The sequence below is a fragment of the Coregonus clupeaformis genome, unplaced genomic scaffold (genome assembly GCF_020615455.1).
Source record: "Coregonus clupeaformis isolate EN_2021a unplaced genomic scaffold, ASM2061545v1 scaf1355, whole genome shotgun sequence".
NCBI classification, from domain to species: domain Eukaryota; kingdom Metazoa; phylum Chordata; class Actinopteri; order Salmoniformes; family Salmonidae; genus Coregonus; species Coregonus clupeaformis.
Window position 1 is genome coordinate 103,391 of NW_025534809.1, and position 9,110 is coordinate 112,500.

Here is a 9,110-nt window from a genome sequence, read left to right on the forward strand (position 1 = left end):
GGTATGGACGCCTCCGGTCTATCATGAACGTAGCAATACCCATGGCTCTGAGCGCAGCCCACCACTCACTGAGTGTGTTGTTGAGCAGCCGCATGAGACCAGTAAAGAGGTGTTATGGCACCACCGTGTGGTACCAGTCAGAGATTACACCTTTCAGACTCAGATGAGTACTGTAATGGATGGGTCTCATGGCAAGCGGCAGTCTCAGTCAGACAATGACGTGATGACGCAATCGCTATCCGGGGAGAGCGCGCCGTCTCAGGTTAATGCCTCAGACAGCGCAGTTCAGAACCGTGCTGCGTTCACGGAGGGCCGGATTACTGGAGTTACGGGCGTAACTAACGTATCAAGGCCTCCGATTCACGAACCAGCTGATGTTTCCTCTCCCCTTTCGAGGGGGGCCCCCCCTGGGCTATTCCACCAACTCAGTGCTGGGGAATAGCGGCGGCAAGGGCCATAGAGGAATACAGGTCCTTCCTACTGGACGTAAAAGAGCTTCGTGCACGTCCGCTTTCTCTGCATTGCTGGCAGTGGCAACGAAGCTGTACCCTCTCACGCTGGCTAGAACAGACGTTAGAGAAGGGTTATGCCCTCCAATTCCATCGGACCCCACCCCCGTTTCGGGGAGTGGTGGAAACGGTGATGAAAACGCCGGACAAAGTAGCCGCTCTGATATCAGAGATCACGGAACTTTTGGCGAAGGAGGCGGTCACAGTAGTTCCCCGAGAGCAAAGGAACAAAGGGCTCTATTCGCCCTATTTCCTAGTGCCCAAAAAGACGGGGGAGTGAGGCCGATTTTGGATTTACGCATTCTCAACGAAGCATAACCAAACGGCCCTTCCGAATGCTGACGACAAAACGTCTACTGGAATGTGTCCAGAAGGGAGACTTTTGTACAAGCATAGACCTAAAGGACGCGTACTTTCATGTGCCGATTCAATTTCGCCACAGAAAGTTTCTGCGGTTCGCCTTTCAAGGGGTGGCGTACGAGTTCACGAGGATGCCGTTTGGGTACGCCCTGGCACCTCGAACGTTTTCCAAATGTGTGGAGGCGGCATTGGAACCGCTGCGTCGTCAAGGGATAAGGATATTAGCCTACCTAGACGACCTGCTGGTTCTCGCCCGTCAGCAGAGCTGGCGTTCACGCACACGACACAGACAGTGATTCATCTCACGCGTCTGGGGTTCGCTGTGAATTGGAAAAAGAGCGCACCCTGGCCCAGTCATCAGATTGTCTACCTGGGACTACAGCTAGACACTGTAATGATGAGGGCGCGAATTTCGGACCCTCGAAGGGCAGCATTGGTACTAGCCCTGAGGAAGTGTCGTCCGAATCACACAGTAACGGCGCTATCGATCATGTCACTTTTGGGTCTCATGTCGGCAGCCCACTCTGTGGTACCGCTGGGGCTTCTGCACATGCGCAGAACACAGCGGTGGTTCGCCCAACTAAGACTAGACCCAGTGCGTCAACGTCATCGGTTGGTGGTGGTTCCTCTCTCGCTAAGAGCAGACCTGGACTATTGGAGGAACCCGTGCGTTCTCACGCACGGAGTCCCGATGGGCAAGGTGTCATCCTACATTCCAGTGTATACAGATGCCTGTCTAACTGGATGGGGAGGGACATGTCAGTCTCAAGCGATAGGTGGTGCATGGCCTCAATCAGGTCGGCACATAAACCTCTTGGAGTTGGAAACGGTTCGACTGGTTTTGAACCACTTCGCGTCTACCCTTCGGGGGTCGCGATGTGTTGGTTTGGTCAGACAACCGGACCACAGTAGCTCACATAAATCGCCAGGGAGGGGTCAGGTCTCCTGCCCTCCACAGGGCGGCAGAGGAATTGTGGCTGTGGGCTCACAAGCACCTTCGCTCGTTGAGAGCAGCGCACATTCCGGGCTACTTGAACGTAGGGGCAGATCTCATGTCAAGAGGGGGTCCTCGAGACGACGAGTGGTGTCTGCACCCAGACATTGTTCTCCAAATTTGGAAACAATTCGGGAGAGCCGAGGTGGATCTGTTCGCGTCACGTGTGAACGCGCAGTGTCCCCTATGGTTCTCCCTGAGACAACAGGACGAGCCGCCATTGGGAAGAGACGCGTTCGCGCACTGCCCGTGGCCGAAAGTTCTCCTGTATGCATTCCCTCCGCTGTCTTGCATTCTCCCACTGCTAGCCAGGGTGAGATCAGAGGAGCTAACAGTGATACTGATAGCGCCCGATCGCCCGGGGGGCTCCGTGGTTTGCAGAGATGAGTCAGATGTTGATTGTGCCACCTTGGACAATTCCACATCGACGAGACGCGTTGAGCCAGGCGGGAGGCGCGATAGGGCAGTGGCCCATAATCGGCCAACCACTGAAGGCTTGGTTCCTGAACGGGACAGGTTGAGGCGCCGTGGGTTATCTGATGCAGTGATCAGAACCATACAGAGCGCTAGGGCCAGTTCCACTTCCAGGATGTACACAAGCAGATGGAATGTTTTCTCACGGTGGTGTAACACACAGGACGTAGACCCCATGAGCTGTCAGGTAGAGAGTGTGCTCTCATTCCTGCAGTCTATGTTTGATAAGCAGAAATCGCCCGCCACCATTCGAGTGTTTGCAGCGGCAATTTCAGCTGGTCATGAAGGGTTTAACGGGAAAAACCTGTTCAGTCACCCATTAGTGAAACGTTTCTTATTGGGAACGCGACGGCTTAGGCCAATGCCTAGAGCTACGCTGCCCCGATGGGATTTGGCTTTGGTTCTCGAAGCGCTATGTAAGTCGCCGTTCGAGCCATTGAATCAAATACCCCTCAAAATGCTGTCTATCAAGACGGCGCTGTTGCTCGCCTTGACTACCGCTAAGCGAGTCAGTGATTTGAGTGCACTGTCGACGGACCCGACTGCCTTGCCATTAATGGCGATTTGAGCAGAGCGGTGTTACGTCCCTAACCCGGCATTTGTGCCGAAGGTTATTAACAGTGCATATAGATCACAGACCGTGGAATTGTGGGCTTTTTATCCCCCCTCCTCATGGGGAGAGGAGTGAGAAAGCTTCATTGTCTGTGCCCAGTACGCGCTTTGGCGTGTTACGTTGAGCGCACAGCAGCGATTAGGTCATCGCCTCAGCTGTTTGTGTGTCACGGTGCGGCTGCATTGGGTAGACCACTTTCAAAACAGCGTTTGTCTCATTGGCTTTGTGAAGGCATTGAGACGGCGTACGAGGCGGCGGGGCAACAACCGCCTCAGGGTATTAAAGCGCATTCCACTCGTGGAGTAGCAGCTTCTACTGCCCTCTTCAGAGGTACAGAGGTAGTGGATATTTGTAGAGCGGCGTCTTGGTCGTCACCGTCTCCTTTTATTCGCTTCTATCTGTTGGATATGTCTTCTAACTCTTTGGCTCGATCTGTACTCAGCGTGGCTGAGGGGAGATCTTGAGAAAGTAACAGAGAAAGAAAGCAGGATTGTGACCATGTTCATAAATCCGCTTGTATTAGAAGGAACATATTAGGGCACGTTTTTTCCAACTCTTTAGCTCGGTCGGCATTCAGCAGAGCTGAAAGGCGATTTTGAGCTAGAAAGGAGAGGACAGAGCAGGACCTGGGACAGGTTCCAATCAGGTCCGCCTTGGTTAGGAAAGCGTGTTATGTCAGGAATAGGCTTTTCAACTTTCAAGCTCGATTGCACTCAGCATAGCTGAAGGAGAATCTTGAGCTAGAGGAAAGAGAAGCAGGACGATAGACAGGTCTCTATCAGGTCCGCTTTGGATGAAAGGCTATCTGTGGCATGTCTCTTGACTCAGGGTCAGTACATAGAGACATGTATTGAACTGACAGAATGTGAGGTCATCTATCTGATTCAGATAGTATGACCTTTATATTTTGTTCCTGCCTACTAATCTATGGATTCATAGAGTGAGTAAGGCGGTCTGTTGGACACTTAATGTAGAATGACTGATGTCATTCCATTAGTGGACGATAGTGTTATCACAGAATATTGAGGCACGGCTATCTGCTGGTACAGATTAGCACGGCGTCTATTCTGATGATCTGCCCACTAGCCATTGGCATTGCCATTTGAGCTAGATGGGGCGGGTCTATAACCAATGACGCGGTATATTGTGACGCCCAAGGGGGTTTTTAGTCACAGTACGGCGGGAATTGGTTGCAGCCATTGCTGGGCTTGACATTTTTCATTTTTTAATGGGAAGTGTTAGGCTCGGCAGGGAGTACATTTGGAGCGTTTCGCTCCGCCTTAAACCACTAGGAGCATAGCTCCCCTATGGGGCGGAGCTCCACGATATAGAACGACTAGTTACCGGAGTGTAACTCCAGTTCTATGAGTGGAGCGGAGCCCCATAGGACTTAAGGCCCTACCGATCCTCTCTAGTCTCGCTGAAGATAATATCTCGGGAGGCAGATTGATGGAACGGGGTTCCTTATATAGGGACACCTGTACTCCCATTGGCTGTAGGTGTGTGCATAAATTTGCTTCAGGCTGTTCTGCCCTAGGGCAGAGGGTAAACCACTAGGAGCATAGCTCCCCATGGGGCTCCGCTCCACTCATAGAACTGGAGTTACACTCGGTAACTAGGGTCGTAGAGGCGGGGATTGTTACAAGGCATTCAATTGGCTTCGATTTCAATCAGACACCGTCCCATAAGGGAGTCTCGACATTTTGGCGCTCACGCGAAATGACACAAAGTAACAAAGTCGGAGGGAAACAAAGTAGCCTCTCACTCGCTGCCTGTGGGTGGAAACCGGCTTAGGCTGTCTGTCTGTCTGTCTGTCTGTCCCTCGCTCCAATTGGATAAGGCCACACCGGCCCGGTGGCTATCGTTGCCTCTTGTGGCGAGGTATAAGTACGGCTCTCGAAGTGGCGAGCGGCTCATTCAGACTTTCTGTGACTTTCTCAAGCTACCAATATGAGCGGAAGAGGCAAAACCGGAGGCAAGGCCAGGGCGAAGGCAAAGACCCGTTCATCCCGTGCCGGGCTCCAGTTCCCCGTGGGCCGTGTGCACAGGCTGCTGCGCAAAGGCAACTACGCCGAGCGTGTGGGCGCTGGCGCACCAGTCTACCTGGCCGCCGTGCTCGAGTACCTGACTGCTGAGATCCTGGAGTTGGCCGGCAACGCTGCCCGTGACAACAAGAAGACTCGTATCATCCCCCGTCACCTGCAGCTGGCTGTCCGTAACGACGAGGAACTGAACAAACTGCTCGGCGGTGTGACCATCGCTCAGGGTGGTGTGCTGCCCAACATCCAGGCAGTGCTACTCCCCAAGAAGACCGAGAAGGCAGTCAAAGCCAAGTAAATTCGCTACTGCGACTTCAACTTGACTACTCAACCCCCAAAGGCTCTTTTAAGAGCCAACCACCTAGCTCTCCAAAAGCGCAAAGTACCTTTCTATGACCGCTACACATTGAGTGGGTGTATACACAACTATTTCGACATTCTGTGCCCACATGAGGCCTTGCATGAACAACAACACCTACTAGGCCTCGTTTGCCATAGCAGGCTAGCATTAGATTACAACGTCCCTATAAGATGTCACTCTTGACTTTGGCGACTATTATTGCGCGTAAAGGGCCGGCGGCGTCCTATTGCGCATAAAGGGCCGGCGGCGTCCTATTGCGCGCGCGCGCACCGGGAGTTTGAATTTTGGAGAGGCCGGGCCTCCCGTCCAATGGCCAACGGAGGAGGCCTGCGCAACGGGCCAATCGGGGTGGTGGGGAGATGGTGTCCAATCAGCAGGCGCCACTGCCGGCTTTATAAACTTCACATAGGCATTTCGAGGCTATACTCCCGACTGTCAGAGAAGCGCCATGGCCAGAACCAAGCAAACCGCTCGCAAATCCACCGGTGGCAAAGCCCCCAGGAAGCAGCTCGCCACTAAGGCTGCTCGCAAGAGTGCCCCCGGCCACCGGCGGTGTGAAGAAGCCTCATCGTTACAGGCCCGGCACCGTGGCTCTGAGAGAGATCCGTCGTTACCAGAAGTCCACTGAGCTGCTCATCCGCAAGCTGCCCTTCCAGCGCCTGGTGCGAGAAATCGCCCAGGACTTCAAGACCGACCTGCGCTTCCAGAGCTCCGCCGTGATGGCCCTGCAGGAGGCTAGCGAGGCTTACCTGGTCGGCCTGTTCGAGGACACCAACCTGTGCGCCATCCACGCCAAGCGGGTGACCATCATGCCCAAGGACATCCAGCTGGCCCGCCGTATTCGCGGAGAGCGCGCATAAATGAGGATGACCTGAACTCCAAAATCCCCCAAAGGCTCTTTTAAGAGCCACCTCCATATTTCCATCAAAAAGGCACAATTGTTCCATGTATACACGCACCTCTACATTACCCACCATGTGTGTTGTTCACTAACACGTCTAAAAGCTACGTATTGCACCTTTTCGTTGCCTGAAGTCTAGCTTCAATGTGTGTGTGTGTATGTGTATACACAACCATATATACAACCGTCTGGCATCATCCACTTACTTTGGACTATAGTAGCACAGTAAAATGCTTTACAAAGGAGGGGGAAAAGAAACGAGTGATAATATAGGCCGAATAGTTACAAGAATTGTGTTCAGATGAATAATTGACACTATTAGTTGTGTCATTAGTTGCCTTGAATGCAGTCCAGAAGAAACATTGCATGCCAACTTACTTTGAAAGTCCCATGTTGCAGTGCTGCTGAGAGACTCATGCAGAGGCCCAAACTTTACAGTGGAGCACGGAGGCCATCTTGTGGTTAAATGTGGGTACTGCACCTCATGGTCATTTGCTCTTTAGGCCAGCGTTTCCCAAACGCGGTCCTGGGGGTCCCCCAAGGGGTGCGCGTTTTGCCCTAGCACTCCACAGCTGATTCTAATACTCCCAGCTTGATGATGATGAGTTGATTATTTGAATCAGCTGTGTAGTGTTGGGGCAAAAACTCCCAAAACGTGGCCCGAGTTTGGGAAACCCTGCTTTAGGCTAATACTAGCCTATTAGGATGGCTTGGTTCGATCGCTTTAATGGCAACTGCTAAACTCTAGTTTTCACTAATTACTTGTCCCAGGTCACCATTATGAATCCAATAGCAAAACAAATGTTTCAAAATTGCTCAATAGTGAAAAAAGGCCAGGAAACGATGGGTTCTCAGCAATATTTCACCAACAACCAATCACTATTCAAGCATAGACATTAGGATCATCAACAAATATTCCTAAATCATACTACAAAAGGGTTGTAACGAAATGGATTTGTCTGTTCAATGCAAGTTCAACGTCAAAGAAAAAGTGCATCACCACAACAAACGTGTCTTTAGATACACTGTAAAAAATGACTTTGTGGAATGTACTCAAGCAATTACAGTCAACAAAGGCACACGTCATATTATTGAGTAGATCTTTTTGCTTGTTTTTATGAGTAGATAAGCTTGAGTAAGTTGAGTTGATGTGGTCCAATACATTGAGTAAAGATGATAGAGACGTAAAAAGGATTATATTACGTTGATTCGACTCAAATAGACACTGAGAGACTGAGAGACTGAGAGAGTGAGTGAGTGAGTGAGTGAGAGAGAGAGAGAGAGTGTGTGAGTGAGTGAGACTGAGAGTGTGAGTGAGTGAGTGAGTGAATGAGAGAGTGAGTGAGTGAGAGAGAGAGACTGAGAGACTGAGTGAGTGAGTGAGTGAGTGAGAGACAGAGAGAGAGAGAGAGAGTGAGTGAGAGAGAGAGAGACTAAGTGAGTGAGTGTTCCACATAGCCTATATCAGTATTTGAGTATGTTTCCCGCGCACGGTAGGTGCTTTCACGTCACCTTTGAAATCGCTCCTCCCTAGTCCCCTAGAACGAGCGCCCTCCCCTTTGCAACGCCTCCGAACATATCACAGAGGCGCGCTTTCTGTGCCGCTGGCCTCAATCAGGTCGACCAAACGCAGATAATAGCGCTCCACGCACCGTTGCTGAAGTCATTCATTCACTTGAACTCAACTAGCGAACACACCATGTCTGGAAGAGGCAAAGGCGGCAAGGGACTTGGAAAAGGAGGCGCCAAGCGTCACCGCAAAGTTCTCCGCGATAACATCCAGGGAATCACCAAACCCGCTATCCGCCGTCTGGCTCGCCGCGGCGGCGTGAAGCGTATTTCCGGTCTGATCTACGAGGAGACCCGCGGTGTCCTGAAGGTGTTCCTGGAGAACGTGATCCGTGACGCAGTCACCTACACCGAGCACGCCAAGAGGAAGACCGTTACCGCTATGGACGTGGTCTACGCTCTGAAACGTCAGGGACGCACCCTGTACGGTTTCGGCGGTTAAAGTCACTCTCTTCGGAACCACAACACCCCGACTCGAACCCAAAGGCTCTTTTTAAGAGCCACCCACATCCGCTTCAAAAGGGCCCATTCCATATAGTTTTTTTCTTTTCTTCCGTATGCTATTTGGTAGGAAAGTATGAGCCACTTCGAGTGGACAGGGAGTATTAAATAGAGGATTCTAATGTCCCTTCCCGTTTTAGCGCACAGAGGGAGGCCTATATCTGACAGTGGCAAAGTGTAGTGACGTTGTTATTTTGGGTCAAGCAATAGTGGCATTTGGACAACATAAAGCCACCACCAGTCGGTAGACGTGCCTCGAAAAGAGGGGGACAGCGCGCGCGCACACACAGTCCAAAATGGGAGCCCTATGTCTGACGGTGCCAACGTGGGCAATTCTATCACCAGCATTATGTGGCACAACAATCGTGCCATTCGGACAACTATTCAGGCCCCCCTTTTGAAACACACAATTCCCCATCGGTCACAGAGCATAGGCTATAGAGAGGAGGGAGGGTGTGAGGACCCGCGCGCGCCCTCTATTGTCTTTGTTCGGGAAGCTAGCCTCTGAGCGGAAGGCTCTTTTGAGCGCTAGAGCTCCACTGGGCAAATAGCAGGGGCGCCTACGAGCAAGCAGGGGAGTGTCCACGGCCGCCGACTTTGATTCGCTTCCTCTTCATAAGACGGGTAAGCGCCCTTCACCCCTTCGTTCGTTTCTGAGAAGCAACGAGACATCATCATGCCCGAGCCAGCAAAGTCAGCGCCCAAGAAGGGCTCCAAGAAAGCCGTCACCAAGACCGCAGGAAGGGCGGCAAGAAGCGCAGAAAGTCCAGGAAGGAGAGTTACGCCATC

The 9,110-nt window shown here is 52.0% G+C and overlaps 3 protein-coding genes and 1 pseudogene across 3 annotated transcripts; all 4 read left to right on the forward strand.

Moving 5' to 3' along the window:
* The first annotated feature begins 4,836 nt into the window (after positions 1 to 4,836).
* LOC121563964 (histone H2A) lies at positions 4,837 to 5,480 on the forward strand. The gene has a single exon (XM_045218090.1). It carries the CDS (start codon positions 4,901 to 4,903, stop codon positions 5,285 to 5,287), a length of 387 nt encoding a protein of 128 aa, XP_045074025.1. The 5' UTR covers positions 4,837 to 4,900; the 3' UTR covers positions 5,288 to 5,480.
* Positions 5,481 to 5,792: 312 nt separating this feature from the next.
* Positions 5,793 to 6,304, forward strand: LOC123486924 (histone H3-like). Its single transcript, XM_045218089.1, is given in 2 exon segments — positions 5,793 to 5,888; positions 5,890 to 6,304. Coding segments are annotated over 2 exon segments (411 nt in total). The 5' UTR covers positions 5,793 to 5,798; the 3' UTR covers positions 6,211 to 6,304.
* Positions 6,305 to 7,735: 1,431 nt separating this feature from the next.
* On the forward strand, positions 7,736 to 8,304 carry LOC121563971 (histone H4). Its single transcript, XM_045218092.1, has one exon. The coding sequence runs from the start codon at positions 7,951 to 7,953 to the stop codon at positions 8,260 to 8,262; it is 312 nt and encodes a 103-aa protein (XP_045074027.1). The 5' UTR covers positions 7,736 to 7,950; the 3' UTR covers positions 8,263 to 8,304.
* Positions 8,305 to 8,997: 693 nt separating this feature from the next.
* The window catches only part of LOC123486926, a 424-nt pseudogene continuing 311 nt past the window's right edge, over positions 8,998 to 9,110 (forward strand).